This window comes from Drosophila erecta, unplaced genomic scaffold, assembly GCF_003286155.1.
Source record: "Drosophila erecta strain 14021-0224.00,06,07 unplaced genomic scaffold, DereRS2 tig00000000-arrow-pilon, whole genome shotgun sequence".
Lineage (NCBI taxonomy): Eukaryota > Metazoa > Arthropoda > Insecta > Diptera > Drosophilidae > Drosophila > Drosophila erecta.
In genome coordinates, this window is record NW_020825194.1 from 6918859 (window position 1) to 6941921 (window position 23063).

At 41.6% G+C, this 23063-nt stretch overlaps 4 protein-coding genes across 4 annotated transcripts; 1 reads left to right on the forward strand and 3 right to left on the reverse strand.

Annotated features, from left to right (window-relative positions):
- Positions 1 to 5618: 5618 nt before the first annotated feature.
- LOC6554704 (NEDD8 ultimate buster 1) lies at positions 5619 to 7625 on the reverse strand. The gene has a single exon (XM_001981746.2). It carries the CDS (start codon positions 7537 to 7539, stop codon positions 5695 to 5697), a length of 1845 nt encoding a protein of 614 aa, XP_001981782.1. The 5' UTR covers positions 7540 to 7625; the 3' UTR covers positions 5619 to 5694.
- Positions 7626 to 7865: 240 nt separating this feature from the next.
- LOC6554705 lies at positions 7866 to 8653 on the reverse strand. The gene is made up of 2 exons (XM_001981747.3): positions 8550 to 8653; positions 7866 to 8496 (listed from the first exon to the last, which is right to left on the reverse strand). The coding sequence occupies exons 1-2, from the start codon at positions 8610 to 8612 to the stop codon at positions 7921 to 7923; spliced, it is 639 nt and encodes a 212-aa protein (XP_001981783.1). The 5' UTR covers positions 8613 to 8653; the 3' UTR covers positions 7866 to 7920.
- Positions 8654 to 19189: 10536 nt separating this feature from the next.
- Positions 19190 to 20006, forward strand: LOC113564476. The gene is made up of 2 exons (XM_026981429.1): positions 19190 to 19639; positions 19745 to 20006. The coding sequence occupies exons 1-2, from the start codon at positions 19403 to 19405 to the stop codon at positions 19847 to 19849; spliced, it is 342 nt and encodes a 113-aa protein (XP_026837230.1). The 5' UTR covers positions 19190 to 19402; the 3' UTR covers positions 19850 to 20006.
- Positions 20007 to 20823: 817 nt separating this feature from the next.
- LOC6554724 (fatty-acid amide hydrolase 2) lies at positions 20824 to 22665 on the reverse strand. Its single transcript, XM_001981751.3, has one exon. The coding sequence runs from the start codon at positions 22527 to 22529 to the stop codon at positions 20958 to 20960; it is 1572 nt and encodes a 523-aa protein (XP_001981787.1). The 5' UTR covers positions 22530 to 22665; the 3' UTR covers positions 20824 to 20957.
- Positions 22666 to 23063: the final 398 nt, after the last annotated feature.

The following is a 23063-nucleotide window of genomic DNA, read 5'->3' on the forward strand; positions in this document are numbered from 1 at the left end:
TTATAGCAAACTGCGCATTAAGCAAATTTGGGTCATAAAAGTAATTAGTGAAATCTGTTCCAGTGCAGATTGGTATTGTGGGTGGATTTTAATTACCGGCCAGAAGTTCATGAAAGTGCCAAGAAGTTTCCCAGACCCCCGCCATCGGCTAATTGATTTAGCTATTGATCAGCAGAAAGGAGTGAAACCCTTGGCCGGCGGCACTAAAATCGAACACGTGGGGCTTTCTGGGGTTAAGGGCGGAGGGTAGGGTGTTAGCCAGCAGCGGGCAACGTCGGTTATTGGCCTAATAATGAAACGGCCATAAAATTAAACAGCAATTGCACAGATTTAAGGCTTAATAGAAGAAATATGTGCAGCTTTCAAGCGAGATTTATTAGTAATATGTTAATGGGTATACGTTTTTTGTATAATTATTTATGTTACAAATACTCGCACTCTTTCCTTAACATTACATTAACATTTACATTAATCAATCCCATAATTTTACATAGCTAAGAGCACACATAGTTATTTTCTTCTTAAGTGCTTAGTCATCCCTACAATTTCATTAATGCTTACGCTAGCAAATTTGAGTCAGGACACTTTCTGCCTCATTCCTCGCCGAGATTAATGTCCTTGGCGAGCCTTTAAGGCCGATTTGAGTCGTTAAAACTACTGCTGGATGAAAATTTTATGACTGCCATGGTCTTTGGTCCTATATGGTGCTTGGTGTGCGTGGCATGGGCTTTGTAGGTCTGCAAATCACAGTGCTGTTTATGCTCGTTGCTTGCGAATTGTGCGCCTAACAATTAGGCAGCTTAGGCTGCCTCTGCTCCTGCTCCTGCTCCTGCTCTTGCCACCGAGAAACTGAGACCCCGACTGCATGTATCCAATGCCATAAAAATATCAGGAACACATGTTGCCTGCCGCTGATTTTCTGCAGATTTCAGAGGGGGCGGCTGGCAGATGATATGGGGCGGACGGCATTATACGGTGGGGCAGGCGATACGCTGTCGTCTGCCAGGCATGCCACGTCTAGTTAATGAGCACGTTGCATCCGTGGGAAAGAGGCGTATAGCCCATGTACAGGAGTTTTGGAACTGATTGTTCGTTAGACGATGTCAGACTGCTGCCGAAAATGTCGCTTAGCAATCCGATTACATTTGAATTTTCCACTTTCGAGAAATTTTATATTTAGTTAAAGTAATGGAATATCTTTGAAGCCCGAAGCGCTGCAATACAAAAGTATCTTTTTCCCCGCAGCCCCAAAGTATGCAACTCATTGCAGTGTGCCTTTGTTCCCCGCCACTTTGAAAATCATTTCCCACATGGTAAAGCAAAGTGTGGGAGTTGACCTTAACAAGCGTAATATCATCAATCAGTGCACAAATTTGCATTTCATTTTAGCCTATTTCTGGCGGACAGGGTAACACATATGTACACGTGTGTATCTGCCCCTTCCATACCTATCTATATCTATATTTGTATCTGTATCTTGTCGCCGATGTCCGACGCCGCATCAACGCGCTTCATTGGCCAGCGGACTGATATGTAAATCTCATAAATCATGCACACCTGTCGTCGATGGCGGCGACAGTTCAGCTTCGGTTTTGCTCAGGTCAGCCAGGACGACAAGGACACTGTCAGCAGACCAGCAGAGAATGGGCGCCAGTGTCCTTCATGTCCAGTTTTGCGGTGGTCAAGCCTTTTCATCGAGCAGATGCACCATAATTTGAGTAGTCATCGTTATAAAACTGAAGGCTGCTGCCTGGTTATAAAAGGTAAGAATTTGTTGAAATAGTTTGTAAAATATTTTGATATTTTAAAAAGATATACTACAAGAGTGTTATAAATTTAAAAGCGCCCATTCCCAATTCTTAAGGTGGCCATCGTAAAAGCGATTCTGGTCGAAACTCCCACTAATTGGTCGGCCACAACACCTGCTGCCTGCTGTTTTTTAAGGTGGCCCTTTTAGCCAGGCTCTGAGTAGATGTTCAACTGGCAGTTGTGGGTAAAAACCACAAATTTACATAAATATGCCACAAATCATAGAGCTGCGCCGTTACAGCAACTTGTGGTCCATGTGACAGTGTCTCTGGTTATTATGAATGCATAAAAAGCGCTCACAAGTTCATTTTTTTCGACCACACTTTCATTGCAATTAAAATGCCGAAAATAAAAAGGGAACAGCTTAAAAATATATACCTAGCCCATAAAAAATACCAAGGAAAATTTATGTGCTGCACATGCCACGCCTGAAACTAAAGGGTTGCCCCTTAAATTTTGCATGATTTTTTTTTTGTTTTGCGCATTTTTTGCGGTGTGAAATGCACGTTGCATAATAATAAAAGTTGGAGTGGTGTGGAAGTTGTGGGTGTGGCAAACTGCTGCAATTGTTTGTCATTAGCAAATGTTGCCTCTTCCGGGCACTTTACGAGCTCATTCCCACACCAAAAATATCCTTGTAGGCCTTGTCCTACAGCAGACAAAATTTGTGACTGCGACAGTTTGTTCGTTTGCCCCGTTGTCCTCGCACCCATTGAAATTTGGATTCTGCCCCGTAACGAAGGTCTCCTCTCATTTTTAACGCATCATTTAGCCATTCTATGTAGGTGCAACATTGCAGCACAAAACACGACAAAACATAACCTCAGGCTGTTGCACCAATGAATGAATAAATGTGGCAGGCTGCAAGCGAACAAGACCGCAAAAAATCCCAAAACTACAAGGAACACTTACAGATAATTAATGAATATTTCTAATGTGTTTGAATAAGTAAAATCTTTAAAAAAAAAGGTTAATTTAAAAGGTAGTTAAGCCAAAAGCAAGTCCCCAACTAATTTTGTTCACCTTAACTTACTTTTCATGGTCTCCGCTTAATGGAATTTCATTAAAAGTCCGTTTAACTTTTCACTTAAATCAATTTGTGAACACACACATCAATTTAAGTGAACTCAAATCAGTTTCCCAAATAAAACCCAACCCCCAACCATTTTCACACCCAACCCCTTTACGTTTCCAGTTTTTTATGTGCAAAATAACGAACTCTGTGAATGAGCGTATCCAACAACTGTATTTATTTTTTCGTCCTTTGGCGCCAAATTAATTTTAGTCGTCGGAGGGATAAATACTTATTTCACCAGAGGCGACAAAATAAAGGGTACATGTTTCGCAATCCATCCGTCCAACAGGAGTGTCTATAAAGTACGGCACGCTTTTAATTTGTGCATTTTTTAAACACTATGCTCAGTGCTAAACGGTTCACATAATGAAATGGTAAATTACGGAAAAGTTATGGACTTATTTTGGAGCTCCAATACGCGCTGCGAATGGCGATGGAACTTGGCTTTATGAGCACATAAAGTTCGCCTGTTGCCACATGAGACTTTGGTCTCATCTCATTAGGAAAACTTTTCCGAGGACCCAGTGAAACGTAAATAGATTTCAACTCAAATTGCATAGGCCCTAGTACAGCTGAGCATTATGGGATTGCACAGAATTTAATAAGAGAACAAGGGAAAATGCGCTGGACTATCAAATACGCTATACCCCATATTAAATAAAAAGATACAAAATCTAGTTGGTTTTTTAAAAAATGCGATATAAGCATGTCATAGCAATTTAATCAACTAGCCTTTATTAAATGCGAAAAAATGTGAGGCAAGTATTTTTGGCAGCGATTATTTGTCGTTTGCTTATCAACGCACTTCCGCATCATTAAATAATTTTATCATTTGCATTATTTTCACTTTCCTAAGCACAGCAGATAATGTTGGCCATAATGATGAAGCTGCCTGGTGGTAGAAGGTTACAAAGTTCGTTGGGAAAGTTATGAGGGGTGGTTGGTCGCAGGCTGAATTAACTAATTTGTAATTTATGCGGCACTTCTTGCGGCCAAGTTGATGAGCAATCTTTTTTTAATTAACTCAGGGAAAATGCTAAACAATTTGGAGTTTTTCCAATTCGAAAACTTGTTGTTTTCGGTGGCAAACCACTTGAGACATAACATTTAAATGCACGGCTTACATTTTAGTGCAGTTCCCAAGTCTTTTAAGATCCGAATCGGAGGGGCATATATTTTCCACAAAAGGACGGCCAGTGTTGAGTTCACTTCAGCTACATTACAAACCCATTAAAGTTGCCCAGAGAACACGAAAAAAGTTTCTTATTATTATGGAAATGCAAATGCCAAAAGACATGAGAGGAGTAGAGCATGGGACAAACGATAATGAGGACAAACAGCAGTGGCAGCAACAACTGCCACTTGCAGCTACAATGATAATGTTGCTGGCTGTTGATGACAACAACATCTAGCAGCGCCAACAACTGGCAGCAACAAACGCCAAAGCAGCTGCACTGGGAGAAACGCATTCCAAGACTCATGAACTTCTAGGGCTAACCAAATATATCAGCTTGTAGCAGTGTTTCCTTAGGAACACAATACTTGTTGCAACACTATAATCAAACTTAAGCGTTGAATAACATTTTTTTCAGTGTAGTTGCAACCTCTACTAACAACCAGCGGAAATCAGCCAAAGAATGCATTCCCTCGCCCCTTTTTTTCGTTTTTCTCACCCTCTTTTCCACATTTTGAGTCCTTGGGAAAAGGAGCAGAATCTAAACGGTGTCCTCCGTCTGCCAAACCCCTCTTTTTTTCCAGCAAGGATATGCCTGCCGCTGCTCATTTTCGCTACTAAATAAGACAGACCGCCGCGTCCTCGAACAATATTTTGACATTTCTTCCTCTTTGTCGCGATTTTTTGTGCGATTTTTGCAGCAGAATTTTTTGCATTTTCGTGCCACAACGCGAGGTTTCATTAAAAAGAAACAGTTCAATGTTCAATGTTCAGATAAACGTATTATATGAATGTGTACCTCAGCTTACAGAGTAAAATAATAAAATTCATTATTTATTATTAAACAGATTGTTCCGAAAATTAATCCTTCCCGACAGCTGCTCACCTATAAAAGTAGAAAACAATCTGCAAAATGGTTTTTCGGTGCGGTTATATTTTTGTGAAACCACTGAATGCTCGATTTAGCCGAGGAAAAGGGAGAGAAATCGCAGTCAAGTGAAAATGTCAGCCACTCAAAATGTGTGCGCCATTTCGCATATATAATAAATCTACGTAAACCGAATACGAAAAAACACGAAATGAAGAAAGAAATGGAAGAGTGAAGAGCGAAATAAGCTGAGCGGAGTTTATTTTAGGTTTAACGATTTGGAAACAACGCCACAAAACAGGACGACAAATTATTTGGCCATCATCTGCAGAACTTTCGCATGGCATTGGCAGATTGGCGAGGGTCTGAAAACTTATTAATTTTCACAAAGTCAGCCACACGCAAAAAGTACACACACACACACACAAAATTGTGAAAAACTGTGACGTTATGCACATGAGTGAGCAAATAGCAGCAGCCACATCAGCAACCAAAATGCATAGCATACTTTGCCGGGCTCTAAGTAGTTGAGTTTTCGAAGGGGTGGATATGAAATGAATGGTTCCCAAGCGGAAGAAAATATAATGTATAATTATAATGTACAAACAAAGGAATCACAATTTTAACATATACAAACATTACATATTTAACATATTTAAATATGACTAACTGGCGGGACAATAACTATTGGTAACTGTTTATTTATTGGTTATTTCTGATTTACAAATATTTTTTTAAAACGGCCATATTTGCATTTTCGGGTTTTTCTCAGTGCTCCAGCAGACGCTTATACTCGATCAGGATTTGCTCCTCCTGCTCCAACGGCAAGTCCAAATAGTGCAGGCTGTTTTCGGCCAGATTCTCGTTGAATCTCTTGAAGGCATTGTAGGACTCCACCTCCGACTTGGCCTGGCTAAGAACGGACTTGAGCATGTTTATCTTGCTGGTGGACAGGCTGACGAGAGGGGTGGTGCTATTTGCAGTTGCACTAGTTGAGCTCGAAGGTCCTTGGACCTCCAAAATCTTTGTCATGGTTTCGATAACAACAAGTAATTCCGCTTCGCTGTCGAAACCCTTCAATAGATAGTTTACGGATTTGCGGAAACTGTTGCCGGTAATTTCCAATGCATCGCGAGCGGAAGTTTCCGAGAATCCAAGTTGTTGTAGTGTGGTAAGTAACGATTCGTCGACAGGAGGAGTTGGGGCCAGATTGGCCCTAAGCTCATCCGAATGGCGCTGCAGTAGATCCAAGCTGCGATCGAGATTATTTTTGGTCCTCTTCAGAGCTTCCACAACCAGACTTCTTTCGTAGCCCATTTCCATGAGCCGGCAGACGCTGCGCGGATTCACCCATTCTCCGCCTGGGTTGGTATCCATCATCTCCTGGTTAACTTTCTTCTCGGCAGCCGAGTTCTTGCGTTCGTCGCGGATTTTGTCACTACGCTCCTGGATAAATTGAATGGCTCGGTCCACTTGCCCGGCACAGGATCTCAAGGCCAACCTGGCATCGGATTCCCCATAGCCCATTTCTACGAGAGTGGTCAGCTCAGTGTCATTCACCTTCAGCTCATTGAAGTCCTTGGTCGCCTCCTCCAGTTTTTCGTAGGCCTCATCCCGGCGATTTTGGTGAAAGAAGAGCACACCTTGTAGCAGGTGTAGTCTCATGATCAGAGCTCTCTCCGGGCAACTGGGACCCTTCATCGAGTACAATCGCATGAACTGATCGCCGTAGCTCCTGAAAAAGCCCCTCTCGCAGATATCCAAGCGTCGCTGGGCATCTGTAAGTTGGGTGATGTTCTTCAGGCGCAGATAGCACCACACGATATCCAGATTGATGAGAGCATAGTTATCCACTGCTTCCAGGAGCTTTGAGTTACATATGGAGAAGAGTTCATCGCCCTCGAGTAGCAAAAGTAGAGCCTCATCGAAGTTCTCCTTGCGAATGGCAACTTTGGCCACTTCGTACATGCTCATGGCCATCAGTAGAGATCGATTTTCCTCGGGTGGCAGGAAAATCGGTCGTCCATCCTGGTCCTCCATTTCCATAAAGCGATTATCCGCATCCGCAACTAACTCCAAGTCCGCACGTATCCTTTGGATACGTTCGTGCAACTGACCGTCATTCGGTCCACTCACAACCACCATGAGCTGTTGATTGGTTTTCAGCCCCTGCGAGGCCAATGTCTTCTGCCCATTGATGATGCGTCCTCCGGAGATACACCGCACATGACTGGAATCACCGAGCTCCAGCTTCTTGGCCACCTCCGCCTGCAGATCCGAGCCCAGTCCACCCAGCGAACACTTGATCACCAGCATCTGTGAGGTGCCACCCTTGCGGTCCACACATCGCACATTAAATGTGGCAAAGCCGGTGTCATTGAACTCCCTGCGAGCAGCCAGCTTCCTCAAGGCACCATCCTGCAGTTCGGCCAGGGCAATCCTGCAGTCCGATACGCTGATGCCCAGCTCACCGCTGATGTCCCTGGCCAGGCGGTCCATCTCCGCCTCGATACTGCCCACCTCCTCGAAGTAGTACGGCTCCTCCCACAACTTGATATCGCGCTCCCGCAGACGAGCTCGCAGCTTAATGAATATATTGTTTATCTGGGACATGTTCTGTGCGGTCAGTGCCCGGAGCGAACTAAATACTTTCTGAATTTATCACGAACATTTTTGACGTATTTCTATGGGCTTGCTCTTTCTGTAGATATCTTTGTAGAATTTTAGAGCTCTGAACAGCTCAAGCCTATTCAAAAAGTATTTGCCATATACTTCTAATTAGTTAAATGTTTGTATTAGTAATTAAGCTTTGATGGATACTTACTATTCCATATCAGTAAAGAGGGGTTCTAGTACCCTATCTAGCCGCTCAAGATATCGGTTAGATTGTTTAAAGTACCACTTACGGAAACGTAATCTTAAATTTATAATACAACCACTTTAAACAGAATTAGACCACGAGGTCTTCAAATTTTAGTTGGTTTTAAGCAAAATTTACATAGACTCGATGCAGACATCGATGTTCGGCAGAAAAGAGTTAAAGGATGCCGTGACCTTGTTGGTGGCATTTACGAAGCAGGAACTGGTGTCAGTTGGCAATTTGGCAATCAGTTTTAGGGTCTTATTGATCTTGCGAGTCAGCTTCATGGATGCCTTGAACAATTTCCAGAAGCATTTGACCGAGTTTTTGATGAACGAGCCACCGGATTCGTCTGTGGCACAAAGTCTCGAGTGCAGATGCAGAATATCGTCGCAGATTTTGATGATCTGCTTTACGGAGTCCACAATCTTGGCCACATCCTTGGGAATGGCAGTGCCACAGGCATCGATGGCATCCACATAGCTGGTGCAGGAACTCAGGATGTTTGTCACCTCCTTGATAATGCAGTTGGTTCCGCGAACCGTTTTCAATGCCTTGCGAAGGATTTTTCGGCAGGTTCTAATGAAGCCCTGTGCCTCCACATCCAGGTAGTCAGTGTCATTGTCCAGTTCATCCAGCAACTGCTCCAGTTCCGATTCAAAGTCCAGTCCATAGTCCAGGTCTTCGTCCAGCAAACCTATGGAATTGGCCTGAAACAAAGAAATATTTAATAAAATATGATTTTATCTATTGCAAATCTTACCCAAGTAGTATGCAGACAGGTGGCCGAAACCAGAACCAGAAGGCAAACGGTGATGGCTTTCATTTTACTGTCCAATCAATGAATATTTTCTGGGCCGCTTTCGACGATCAGTTTATATACCCACGGACAACAACCTCTTATCAGTACCTAATCGAATTGGTCACTCAAAATACCTCATAAGTGATACTATGGCTATCATCTACCCACCTCAAAAGTACTTCTATCTATCTATTAGCAAGTCTTGAGATACTTGGAATGCGCATTTTGTATCGGTTAATTTTGATGTTGCTCAACAGAAGTGTTTTTAATGAATACAAATCCGCAATGATTAATTAATTTTCCGATTTAAATGCAAACGAAATGTTCGCTGGAAAAATGTCGAATATTTTTGCTGGCAATTATCACACAATATCCGGCATTGTCAGTGCGAAATCCACTTGGGCACCCTTAAGAATCGAGGCTCAGAACGAATTAAAAGCCATAAACCGCAGACAAAGAGGAAAAGAGCCACAATTGAATGGTGGCTGCCACCAGATTCCGGGCACAATAGACGGCAAAAAGGGAAAAAAATTTGTTGCCATTGTCAGCTTAACGCGCTCGGTTCACTTTGTCCGGGTTATAAATGGTAACGTGTGGTTAAGGGTTAATAACTCCCACTAGGGGTGTGTGGAAAATAAGACACTGGCACCAGGTCCAAGACATTTTCCGGATACAAAAGAAAAGTTTCTGACTCCCCGCGACAACAGCAAGTGTGGCTGCTAATGAAAAGTGCCGTAAAAGTCTGTCGTAGTATCGTTTGTATGGCCATTGGAAGGGTCTGTCATTAGTTTAGCACGGGGTTTTTCCAATTTTCCCAAGATGGGGTGGCAATATCTCTGTGGGTGATAAAGTAGCTGACTGAGTTATTTAGGGTTTTCATTTCGTGTCGATTCCGCATCCTTAATTTGTTCTTACGGATTTTCGTATTTTTTGATGCAGGCAGCTGATTCATTTGGGAAATTGTGGTCGATGCTATGAAAATTTCGTTTTACAAGTAGTAGAAAACATGTACTAGTTTGTCGCAATTTATTATTCCCAGAACCTCAGCCTTTCTATTAGAGAATTACACATCCTTTCACATCCTTTCTTCGTCGTCTCCATCGCATCTGCACTTGGCATAAGTTAAATGTCGAGTAAATGTGGCTGACAACCATGATGATGCATCGTTGCCTGCATGTGGCACTTTTTAAGATCCTTGTCCTGTCCTTTTTGTGTCCCCAGTTCTGAGTCTTGAGTCCTGAGTCCTGGGCATGCAGCGAGTATGAAATCAATGACATGTTGTCGGCAAACTTTTCTCGGCACTAAGTGAGTTTTATCCCCCCCTTGGGGCATTAGACTAATATGAACTGATTTACCCCCTCGGCCAGGTTCCGACCAAAAAGTTGACAAGTGACAAGTCACATTGTTGTACATTAAATTAATGAAACCATTCCGCAAGTTTTACAGGTCATGGCCGTGCTCATTGCTCTTCTTCGATTACGGGAAACTTGAAGTGTCTGTCCGGATCTGCGGCCCATAAATATTGAGCACATTATGTCAGGAGCAGGAGCAGGCAAAAAAAAGGGGGAAGGGGCAGGGGAAGGATGAGGGCCTGCAGTCAATTGTTGGTCATCAATCTTTTAAACAAATGCGGTTCAATGGCAGTGACAGCAGCCAAGAGGGTTGAAATGTAATGAAGAAAAGGGGGCGAAACTCCGATGCTGAAAAGCTGACAAAAGGCCAGCCAAACCAGATAAAGATGAGTGGTAGAAATCCGTAGAACTCGACTAAATCGTACCCATGTGTATATATAGTGTAACTTTAAAATAATGTTTTTAAGCGTTAAAAAAAAATTATCCATGGTTCAGCTTGCCGATTACTGAGTGAGGTCTCTACAATTAACTAAAGAATTAACTTGGCACGGAATATAAATTTATATAATTTCGTTATGAATTTTACAAGTAATAAAATGAAATTTCCAAAGTTTCAAAGGCACTTTACTACTGGCTTGATATTTCTCCTTTGGTTGACACTCAATATGGGAAATGCCGCGCATGTTGCCATTATTGGACACTGGAAGAAATCGGATATGCTGCTGCTCAACCAGAACATATTCGTCCAAGGAAGAAAAAGAGCCAAGGTGTCGCACAAGTTTCATTACACACAAAAGGTGACTAGCAGCCAATTGGGGCTTCACATATGTGATTAATATATTTTTTCAGAGCGATCCGAAAGTTATTAGTGCCGTTGTACTAACAAACTACGATAAATCCACGTTTGGAGCCGAGGGAAGTTTGCTCGAAGGTGGCCCGAATAATATCTACTGTTCCATTCGACTGTCGGCAAGAAATAACCATGACATAAACTTTAATCTCAAAATTTATAGCAATAACAACGTTCTACAGTAAACGCAAAAGCCTCATTCTGCATTACTAAGCCAAAATGTTGGTTCATTTTAGAGGCATGCCCAATAAGTTGTGCTTAACTAACATGTGACTAATATGTTTAGTGTATGTAAAGAAAAGAGTTACTTTATATTAGCACAGCATTTTCGACTTTGCTCATTTTGCGATCAGCTTCTGAGTAACGATGACCATTTTATTAGAGCTATTTTTGTGGCAGTGTTAAGTGTTGTATTTAATAATAATAATTAATACACAAGGAGCCCAAAAAGTTTAAGCCTCAGGCATGCAGTATGCAATAACAAATAGTTATTTAGCAACAAATGCATTAGTTTTCTAAGCACGATCACAGTAAATCAAAGTGTAAATGCCGTAAGATGCTGTAATAAGTTGTTTTCTGAAATACCTGTTGTCTTTAAATATTTTTCGCTGTGCACTTTACTCGCGCAACCAAATTCCCGCAAATTCCCGCAGCAGGACGAGTTCAGTGAAGGACCATCCCTCGTCTGGATTTGATGGCCATGGCGGCGACATATTACTTCCTTATTTGTGGGCCGTGCCGCGCCGACCGGCGACCTTTCACCTTTCTGCGTCACGCGGCGAAAAGTGAAACATTAGGCCCAGGAATCGCAGTGTGTGCGTGTGTTTCGCATTAAAACAATGACGAGGCGCAAAACATTTTTAGCGCTGACAGCGAGCCAAACATCCGCCAGATAAAAATGCCCGCGAACAAGCACACAAATTTGATTGAATCAACGGCGGGCGCATCGTCCTGGCCATTGTTTCCCCCACTCCCTCCTCCGGATGGTGTCCTGGCCAATGGAGTCCTAGTCGTTCTGGGATGATAATGATAAGCGCATAAAACCATTAAGTGATTCCACTCAAATGAGCACGTTAGGACTGCGAAGCTTGTTTGCAACGAATTATTCGCTTACTGGCTGATCTACACTCAGCAAAAATGATTCAAGAATTTTATGTTTTTATTTAAAAACTCATTGATAAAGTCTTCAAATAGAAATGGTTGAAAGTGACTTATGATACGAAAAACACTAACAATCATATTATTTATACTAATGCTTACTTAGTTGTATCCGCTTGGCTACATATGATATATTTTCCATTTTGCAACTACAGTAAAGCCCACACGGGTTCACTGTAGTCGCATCCACTTACTGAATAGCTCACAAAGGCGAAATCCGCGCTGTGAAACCCACGGAAAGTGAATCTATCAAAAAAAGAAACCAGCGTATCGAGCTTTTTTCCTGCCAGCACGAACAACACGACATGGGAGGTCGGGAAATGGGGGCGTGGCAACAGTAACGATGACAGTGGCGATGTCCTTAAACCGCCGGTAAAGCGGAGTACGGCGAATACGGCGGGGTGGACACAGAAGCAGGGTGCCAGGATTGGGAATCGGAAAGGAAAGGACGCCCCGTTCATGTTAAATGGCCAACAAGGTGACAATGCAGATATAATGCTCATAAGCAGACGGCATAAAGCGACAAACGTGATGCCCACCAACGACCATTATGCTGATGATTTCGATGGGCATTTCGCGATTGATAAGGCTCACTTACTCTCTTTGAAAAAAATATAAGGTTCGCTTATCGGTTGACTTTACGCACAATATAACAGACGGATGTCAGTGGATTGCTGAGTGGTGTCGATTAAATGACAAATGGGGAACTTCCATTAAACTGCTATTTATGTTTTTATTTCCCTCTTGTTTTTGCCATTTCCAAATGAAGTAACCCAGAGTCATAAGTCCAAAAGCCACCCACATCTCCAAGCGAAACTTTGTGCGGCTGACATTAGTTAATTGTCAGCCGCTTCAGTTTGCAAACATGCATTTGGCCAACAGCCAACGGGGCCAACAAAAAATCAAACAAGCTGTGACGTTCGACTATCAGATACCCGTTACTGATCTGAGGGAAAGTGGAGAAGTGCATTTACACTTGTTACTAGTCCAGTGATCCAGATATACTTGCATAAAGAAAATATAATCGAACCGCACACTTCTAACATACTTTCTAACGCACCGAGCATACCCTTCAATCAGCGAGTAAGCAGTGCAAAAATAGAGAAACGGTTACAATTTAATTAAGTTCCTGGAAGGCAATTTGCGCCAACACTTAAAGTTGTTCCCTCGACTTGTTTGCATGGAGCTGCGTTGACTTTTTTTATGTGGCCACATGGTGTTGCACCTTCGGGTTGGCAACCAACTAACCAGCCAACGGAAAAGTCGCCTGCTAATTACGCAAATGTTTCAACTTTAAAACGGCGATGCCATTTCACGCGCCCTGCGTGTGAAATTTATAAATGTCAACTGCAGTAGCACTTTGTTTTGTCTGTTCAACTTTGTTCATAGCTGGCTGACTTTTGCTGATTGTGCAGAGGTTGCACCCTGGTGGCAAAATCCACTCGAACCTCCATCTCGGTCTATTTTTTGATTTTTATACCCGCTACTCGTAGAGTATAAGTATACTAGTGTACTAGATTCGTTGAAATAGTTTTGCCACGCCCCCTCTGCCGCAAAGCTGGCACGCCCACACTTTTGAACAATTATTTTGTAGTTCCTTAATTTTATTCGCAATTTTAACAGATATTCCAGAAAATTATGAAATTTACCTTCTGCACTTCAATTAGCTGAGTTATGCGGGGAACTCGACTATAGCATTCAATCTTTTTTTTAAGTTTTCTGTTGTATACGTTGCGCAAATTCGGAAAAATTTTAAAAATGACCAAAAGCTGATGTTCCATAACTCAACTTATCTTATTCGGAATTTGAAGTGGAATATCTCTAATTATTTCTGACGCAATTCTCTAAAAATCTGTATTGAAATTTAGAAATTTATTTTTTTTTAGTTATTTTGTAGTTTTTCGTTTGTATAATGTCAAATTCAAATGCTCAAACTCGATCAAATTGAGGAAACGACCCAAAGCTAAAATTCCATACTCCATTACTCAACTTATCTTATTCGGATTTTGAAGTGGAATATTTCTAAATATTTCTGGTTCTGGTTTATTTGTTTTTCCAATTTTTTTTGAATTATTTGATGAATAATGTTTTAGAAATTCAAAAAAATTCAAAAATGTCCCGAAGCTGAAGTTCCATACTAAATAACTCAACTCTTCTTAATCGGATTTTTAAGTGGAATATCTCTAAATGTTTCTGGAGCAATTCTCTAAAAATCTGCATTCAAATTTAGAAATTTTTTTTTTTTTTTAATTTTTTTGTTTTTTTTTTTGAGGTATGTTGCAAAATTTCGGAAATATTAGGGAAATGACCAAACGCTGAAGTTCCATACTCTATAACTCAACTTATCTTAATCGGATTTTGAAGTGGAATACCTCTAAATATTTCTGACGCAATTCTCTAAAAATCTGCATTCAAATTAAGAAATTTATTTTGTTTTAGTTTATTTGTAATTTTTCTGTCGAAAAAATTAAGGAAATGACCCAAAGCTGAAGCTCCAAACTGTAATACTCCATAAGTGGAATAACTCTAAATATTTTTGGCGCAATTATCTAAAAATCTGCATACAAATTTAGACAATTTTTTTAATTTATAATTTATATAATATAATTTATAATATAATTTATAATTTATAATTTGTTCCCCATTTCTACCGATATTCCAGAAAATGTTGAAATTTCTCGTTTGCACTTTCAACAGCAACAATAGTAACGGGTATCTGATAGTCGGGGGACTCGTACTTTGACACCGCACTTGCAACTTGGTTTATTTGCTAGTTTCAGGAATTAAAAGAAATCTCCTTAGACTTTATGCTTTATGCGAGTGCAACAGTGCGTATGCGTGTTAAAAGTCCTTGTTGTAGGAAAAGTACTTTAGAAATGCATGAAAATTGAATTGCTAGTCTGCAGACATTTCGCTTTAAATTATTTTATACCATTTGCTAGCAATATATTTTATCGGCCAACTACTAAGCAAGATTTTGGCCTGAATTTTAACATGAAGCAAACTTTTACCGATACAAGTTTATATAGAGCTATGGAATAGAATACAATCGCGTTAAAGAGGTGAAAAATAAAATTTGACTCAAGGTCTTGCCAAACTTTTCCAATTCAATTTGAAACGTCGGACATGTCAACACACGGCTTTTCCAAGCAGTTATTTTCAAAGGAAAAACACAACAGACTTAGATTTGCAAAAGGGTAAAGCCCACACACACACTAGCCAATATATAATACATATACGGCACACAAGAGCACATAAAATTGCATTACAAACACAAATACGGGTAGTACGCGTATAAAGCTCCGGAACACATTTGGCATTTACTGTCAGTCAATCTCCATTAAGTCCATCCCCAACACCTTATTGAATTTTATTGTAAATTGGAAAGAAAAAAATTGCAGCGACTGCAAAAGGCCAAATGGGAGCTGGAAAAACCAGGCAAGCGAACAGCAAACGTGGTGCAAGGATTTGTGAAAAAAGGAATGGAAATTGAAAAGGAAAATATATGGCAGAAGTTCGAGAGCGTTTGCATTGGCAGAGAAGTTTTCAATTAATTTGCATAAATGGCCAAACGATTATGTAATTTGTATTCGCCACATAAATTACCACGCAATGCAAATAGTTCCCAAATATGCGGCCCACTGCAGAAAGGACTCAAATGGGCGGAGGTCCTGCGAGAGGGATCAGCTTATTAGGAGCGAATGAAACGGCCAACTATCAATAAATTACCAACTGGGGCGTGGCAGCTCCTGTGTCCCAAAACCACAAAAGGCACTCACATTAGAGTTGCAACTCGACTGGCTCTTATGAACTAGAGATACACGAGCCTAGAATTGCTGAACAATTATAAAACCCAAGGGAGTTAATGTTTTAATTACATTTATTTAACATTATTCTGTCACTAAGCTTGCAGTTAATTGGGCTTGCTTTATGCTCCACGAAAATGCTGTAGTGATAAATAAAGGTAGTTTATTCTATGTATATTCTTTTTAAATAAGAGTTATATAGGTTGCACATAAGAACTAGCCTTAAAAGGCCTATCATGGCGATCAGTTCATCAGCCACGAACCGAACTAGCTCCTTTGGGGCCTCAGCTCCATCCGTGATGCCCCTTGACAAATTTTTGGGGCTCTGGCATTTCGGTTGTACTTGGGTAGGTGCCTTTTGCCAGGGACCACAAATTTTATGCACGTTATAAATCACGGCCAAACAACGGCGACAACGAGCGTCGACGACGACTGCAAAACTGTTCACATTAATTGTTGCAACGTCATTTTCGGGCCTATTGTATTTTGGCCAGCAGCACACCCTTCGCCACCAAAACCAAAACCCAGCGCAGCCAAATCCCCAACTCACATTCGGTGGAGCCGGCCAATAAAAGGCGCATTCTGTATGTGCTCCAGACGCCTTTGTGTCACGTGGCCATTTTCGCAAAGGAATTCCAACAATGTAGACATTTTCCCTACAGCAAATAATCGCGGGCCAACAAAAAATATAGAAAGTCCAACTACTTTATACTTTTTTTGTGCCCAGCATAGGCAAATGGTTACTAGCCGGAGTCCATAAAAAAATGCTGTTTAGTAGCTGGATTTGTGGATTTCTGGATTTGTCAAAGGCTCGGCGACGAAACGCGGATACTGAAAATCTGCCACGTTTTCCCTGCCCATATTCGTAATTTCACATTTGCGACACAAAAGGCCAATGGACATAACTACCGGTTTTTGTTGACGGCAAAGGAATGCCTTAGTTAATGGGGCTGGGATTTTGCCTTAGGCAATATTTTAAAATACACACACTTTTGAAACTATTCGGGCTTTACCTTAAAAATCGCAGAATAAATGTAAGTTTAGATGTAGTATTAACTATTAAACAGCTTTGCTATCTTTTACAGCCCAGTCTGCGCGCACATGACCACATTTACATGCCAACTTTCGTATCGCATGGATGCGTATCCACGTTAAAAGATAATCCCGGTAAATACATAAAATGCAGGCCCCAACACTCGAAAGCAAAGTTATGAACTGAGGCGTCGGGTGGTCCAAAAACAGCAAAAGGGCGTCGTTAATATTTCAAAAACAGAAACACAGCCGAAACGAAACGAAACGAAATGAAAACATGACAAAGACATAAACACCGACAGAAGCGACAAACAACAGCAGCAGGAAATGGGAGATATGGTCTCGAAATACTTGGACAATTGCACAACGAGCCCACACTTGAGTTTTCCGGGTCCATTCGGAATATTAAGGCATATTTGCCGCTTGGTCAGCGATTCCGGGCGGAAAGGTAAATGAGTAAGTGCGACGGGGTGAAAAGCCCTTCGTGGGGCACTGAATTTATGGCCAGCAAGGACACCTTTGGATAATCAGGCTGGGGATACCCTCTACTTATACGTTGCATGCCAACGAGGTGTGCGGCTTGGTTTCGGTTACTCAAGGTTTTAAAATAATACTTTCAAAAGCTACCTGCAGTAAATATACGCCCTTCAATACTGATTTTATTTAAGAAACAATTTGGGGGCTATGTGAGTTTTTTGCTAATTTAGAAATATGAGCACACAACTTGCAAGTCAAGATATTTTCCAGGGTTAGTAATAGACTAATCTGTGAGTTGGTTGTATCTATCAGTGCGGCGCAAGCTTCCGATCGAAATTAAAATACAGTGTGGCAAATATTTTAGGTATGGGGGAAAAGGATGACCAGGATGTCAAGGATGTGTGCGTGTGTGGGGTCAAATTAATTGTTGACAGCGCAACATCTTCGAGTCCCCCAAACTGAGATGCCTACAGGAAGTTTTGGGTTAAGTGTTTCCTGACACCAAGCCCATTTATCACCGCCCAACGTGCAAAGTGCAAAGGTCCCACCAGAGCCATGGTTCATTTTTTTTTAGCTTAAAACTCTTTCAAGTTCTCATTATTATAAAAATTCATGTTTTTGTAGTTTAAAACTCTTTCAAGTTCTCGTTATTATAAAAATTCATTTTTTTTAGCTTAAAATTCTTTCAAGTTCTCATTATTATAAAAATTCATTTTTTTTAGTTTAAAACTCTTTCAAGTTCTCATTATTATAAAAATTCATTTTTTTTAGCTTAAAACTCTTTCAAGTTCTCATTATTATAAAAATTCATTTTTTTTAGTTTAAAACTCTTTCAAGTTCTCGTTATTATAAAAATTGCTTCACAATGAGTTGGACCAGATTGTTCAGAGTCAAAGAAATTGCAAAACAGGAAATGATTAATATTATATTACAAAATTTGTTTGCCAGAGAATAAAAATAGGCCGCACGAATTTATACTGCTCAGAATCATTTAGTGTTTCGCTGAGAATGTACGTCTGTTCTGCCGCTTTCCTTGGGATCATTATCCTGCTGCTCCTTATGAGCAGCACTGCAAAGGCATTCGATCCTGAAAAGAAGAATATTACCTCAGTGGAAGCCGTCCCGAAGGATGGATGGAAGGCAAACCCATTTCAATATAACGACGTTAACGAACAAAACGAAAACGAAAAGAAAAATTAGTGAAAGTGTGTTGGTATTAAACAGAAAGCAAAAAAAAAACAGATCTGGTGAAGTGTAAAACTATAAATGTATATTAATACATTAGTGAAAAAAAAAATATAGCAACGATTCGTTGTATTGTATATTATAATATTAATAATAATATTAATTGCCTGCTCACAAAGCGATAAGAAGTATTTTTAAAACTCTTTCAAGTTCTCGTTATTATAAAAATTAATTTTTTTGTTTAAAACTCTTTCAAGTTCTCTTTATTATAAAAATTGCATCACAACAATGAGTTGGACCAGATTGTTCAGAGTCAAAGAAATTGCAAAACAGGAAATGATTAATATTATATTACAAAATTTGTTTGCCAGAGAATAAAAATAGGCCGCACGAATTTATACTGCTCAGAATCATTTAGTGTTTCGCTGAGAATGTACGTCTGTTCTGCCGCTTTCCTTGGGATCATTATCCTGCTGCTCCTTATGAGCAGCACTGCAAAGGCATTCGATCCTGAAAAGATGAATATTACCTCAGTGGCGGCCACCCCGAAGAATGGATTTGGCGCAAACCCATTTCAATATAACGACGTTAACGAACAAAACGAAAATGAAAAGGAAAATTAGTGAAAGTGTGTTGGTATTAAACAGAAAGCAAAAAAAAAACAGATCTGGTGAAGTGTAAAACTATAAATGTATATTAATACATTAGTGAAAAAAAAAATATAGCAACGATTCGTTGTATTGTATATTAATATATTAATAATAATATTAATTGCCTGCTCACAAAGCGATAAGAAGTATTTGATTTAATCGAATAAAAAACCCAAAAACCAAGCGCCAAAGGGAGGGCATCGGATGCTCCCCCCACAATCAATTGTTTCGGAATTGTTTTTCATAAAAAACGTGGCCGTATTTTAATGCTCAATGAACAGAAAGATTCAGTCAGCTGCCCAGAATGCACGCAAATTTCATCTGGGCTCTCAGAATAATATATCTGCTGTGCCCGATCCTGTTCCTGGCACAGCTCTCGGCCCAAGACACCGATGTGCCCTTCAATCCTGAAAATATGGACAACAGCTCGGTACCGGCCACCCCAAAATCTCTTCGCATTCCAAATTGGCCAGCACAATTAGGCACTACAAAAACTGAAGTTAAGATCGGCACTAGAATTAACGAGGAACACGGTAATTCGGTAAGTATACAAAGTTTATAAATATTTGTTCCATTGTCGGCTTTTGTTTTGCCTTAATACATATACATGTATATATATTTTTCTTTTTATTCAATTGGCACCTAGAAATGGCACCCAGACAGTCCGGCGCAGTCCCTGCACAATCGCAGATTGGACTCGAAACAACCTCGAATCGCTTATCAAAAAGTAGAAAACAACAGGTTTTTGTGATGGAATTTAAATGTATCTGAGCGCCAGCAGATAGGGAACAAGTTCTGATGGCTAAATCTCACAGTTCAACATCAAGGTCATAGCACAACATGCACTAATGAAAATGTATGCATTAAACTCGCTTCATAACATTAAAATATAAAATCTAAAGGGCTCATGGAGTGTGTTCTGTATACTAGTTTGTAAGGAAGGCGCCATACAAAAGGGTGCGCCAACTGTTTCAGCACACAGTCTGCTTCCCGGAGTCACCATGATCGCTCGTATCGCTTTTTACATTCTGCCAGTCCTGATTATTGGGGGTCTGGTGGAGATTGAGGGTCTTCCGAGCGCAGGAGACGTACAAGATTCCCGAAAGATCCTTCTCGACCAAGACGACCTGTTCATAAGCTGCTGTCGCAGCCTCAGGAAGTCTGATCCCAGCGACAATTGCCAGTCTTGTGAGGACCAATTCAGATCCATGGAACCAGTTACGGAGGCATCCCAAAGCACTCAAGTGCGCAACATACTGGGAGTTCAGTGTGTTAAAACTCATATAGGATGCCAGCAAAGTCACAAAATCAATTCCGCGGACACAGACAACGGTAAAAAGGAATTGCCAATTTAATGCTGGGCAAAACATTTTGAATTGCGTTTCCATGATATAAAAGCACATAATAAAGCACATCCATTTACATTAATAACTTTTCAGTTCTGTGCAAATTCCTTTGTTTATTTGGCGGCATAATTTGAATATGTTTATCGATTGGGCAGCACGGTGCACTTCGAAAGAGCTGCCACATCAACGCACAGCTGATTTTGTTATTGTTTGGAAAGTGATCAATTTGAAACAATTTCTGTTTTTAAGTGATTGCTTTTAAACCCTACAACTTATGAAGTCAACAAAATATTCAGTGCATCCGTAAAACATGACGCAAGAACGAAAACGGATACGCAACTGAAATGGTTTTAGGCACCCAAAAATAAGTAACCACAAATCAAGAAACGCTTTAAAAACAAGCCAAATTTATTAATTTCCTGTAACAAAGCCCGCAAGGACAGTCTCCAGCATTACCGACACCCTAAGCTCTCCATCAATTAGTTGATCATAAGCACAATCATAAAGCATCTACTAGTTCTTCAGCGGAAATGGAGGCACCCAGCCGCCAAAAGTGCGCTCCAGTTCCTCGGCGACCGCCAGGCAAAGGCGATCGTTGTTCGGATTGGCCACCACTTGGATGCCCAGCGGCATGCCCTTGGAGTCCAGACCCATGGGCACCTGTGTGGCCGGCAGGTGGAGCACATTGAAGAGGCTGAAGTACGTAAAATCATTGAACTTGAACAGGGGATAGTAGTGGAATGGTGCCGTCCTCGGAGAGCTGTGGAAAAACAGCACACCATCATCGCCGAGCAAGTCCTGAACGGACTTCCTGCACTTGGACGTGGCTTCCCTCATCAGCTTCTCCTTTTCCTTGGGCAGCACACTGTCGATCAGGCTATAAATGGACGCCATGCTGTAGTCACTTTGACCTAATATCTTCTTGAAGAGCTCAACGAATGGATTGAGCTCGGCGCCGTTTCCCAGCAACAGGTTGAAGTTGGCCGGCTCCTGGGTCATCCAATAGCGCCACATTTTTCCGGTCAGCTTGGTATTGGGTAGGTTGGCGTGTTGCACGTCCTTTCCACTCACTCCCTCGAAATGTTTGCGTATCTTGTACATCACCCGTTCGGTTTCCCGGTTGATAGGATTGCACTGCGCCATGCCGTTGGAGGACACATAGAAGTAGCGCAACCGCTTCAGATCCACCTTCTCATCCAGTTTTAGCTTGGATTTCAGCGACGGCTCCAGCAGAACTTGCATCATGGGCAGTAGATCTCGCGCGGATCGACTGATTGGACCGGCAACTACCATTGTTTCCTTTTCCTTGCCGGTCCTGAACGTACATCCGGCCATATTGACCGCACCGGAAGTGGGCTTGTGCCCGAAGACGCCGCAATTGAAGGCCGGTATGCGTATGGAACCACCAATGTCTGTTCCCAAACCGAAACCCGTACAGCAGGCGGCGATCAGTGCAGCCTCGCCACCCGAAGAACCGCCCGCGGAACGCCGCAGATCGTAGGGATTGTTGGTGCAGCCAATTAACATGTTCCGCGACTCAATCCACTTGTTGACCTCCGGCACATTGCTGGTGGCGATGATAATGGCGCCACTATCCTTCATCAGGCGCACGCATTCGGCATCCGTGCTCGAACGTTCCGATTTCCGGCTGAGCAGGCCCAGTGTGTGCAGCTTGCCAGCCACAGCGGTGCTATCCTTGGTGGTGAAGGGCACGCCCAGGAAGGGCAGGCGTCGCAGCTCCTCATCGCTGTACTCCTTCTCGGCCAACTTGCGATCGATTTCGCGTGCCTGGTCCAAGGCCTCCGCAAAGGGGCCATCGACCACCGCATTCAGTTCCCGATTGACGCTCTCGATCCGCTCACAGTACGCCTTCACTATGTCGTAACTGCGCAGCCTGCGCTCCCGTATCTGTTGGGCCAACTCCACGGCGCTCCTCGTCAGCGTCGCCTGCAGTTCCAGGCTCGGCGGACCCGACACCCGTTTGTGCTCGCCCAGGTACCAGCCCAGCACGAGCTCCAGCAGGCGATCGCTCAGGATGTGGACCAGTGCCAGCAGGGCCTCCAGTACGTGGCTCCAAAATGACATGATGACGCCCCTTTTCTTGGTTTCCGCTGAGTTTTGCACTTTGCGCAATGCATTGGCAAACTGAAACCGAGCCAAAGACCACTGAGGTTGCGATAAACCCAAGACGTTGCCAGCCGATATGGTGAAAAGCTGGCGGGGAGAGCTTTGATGCAAACCAGTTTGGGCGGCAGGTACAGTGGGCACCGGCTAGGATGGCCTTTTATCCTGTTCACAGGGTTAGGAAACCCAAAAAGGATCATGTGCTCAAGCTTGTAAAAAAGTTGTTAAAATCAAATATGTATCTAAATATCTTATCTAAATTTAAATTATCTAAATATTAAATATCCAAGTCTAATATTTAATATTCCATACTTGACAAAAGTTATAAAGATTCCAGTTAGATTGCTCTAGATTTCAGTCTTGTGTAAATTTGTGTTGAATAAATAACGCAAAGTAAACCAATTTTAATTTTGAAATAAATAAAACGTTTGCTTTGCGCCATTATCCTGCATTGAAAAAGTTGGTTTTATGTAAAAGCAAAGATTTTTTCTCAGA

Excerpts from the sequence above, each read along its gene's own strand:
- LOC113564476 (XM_026981429.1), top strand. The coding sequence starts at position 19,403 with ATGCACGCAAATTTCATCTGGGCTCTCAGAATAATATATCTGCTGTGC. Across the intron at positions 19,640-19,744 it reads ACGAGGAACACGGTAATTCG|AAATGGCACCCAGACAGTCC; the intron begins GTAAGTATACAA and ends ATTGGCACCTAG.
- LOC6554724 (XM_001981751.3), bottom strand. The coding sequence starts at position 22,529 with ATGTCATTTTGGAGCCACGTACTGGAGGCCCTGCTGGCACTGGTCCAC.
- LOC6554705 (XM_001981747.3), bottom strand. The coding sequence starts at position 8,612 with ATGAAAGCCATCACCGTTTGCCTTCTGGTTCTGGTTTCGGCCACCTGT. Across the intron at positions 8,497-8,549 it reads CCTGTCTGCATACTACTTGG|GCCAATTCCATAGGTTTGCT; the intron begins GTAAGATTTGCA and ends TCTTTGTTTCAG.
- LOC6554704 (XM_001981746.2), bottom strand. The coding sequence starts at position 7,539 with ATGTCCCAGATAAACAATATATTCATTAAGCTGCGAGCTCGTCTGCGG.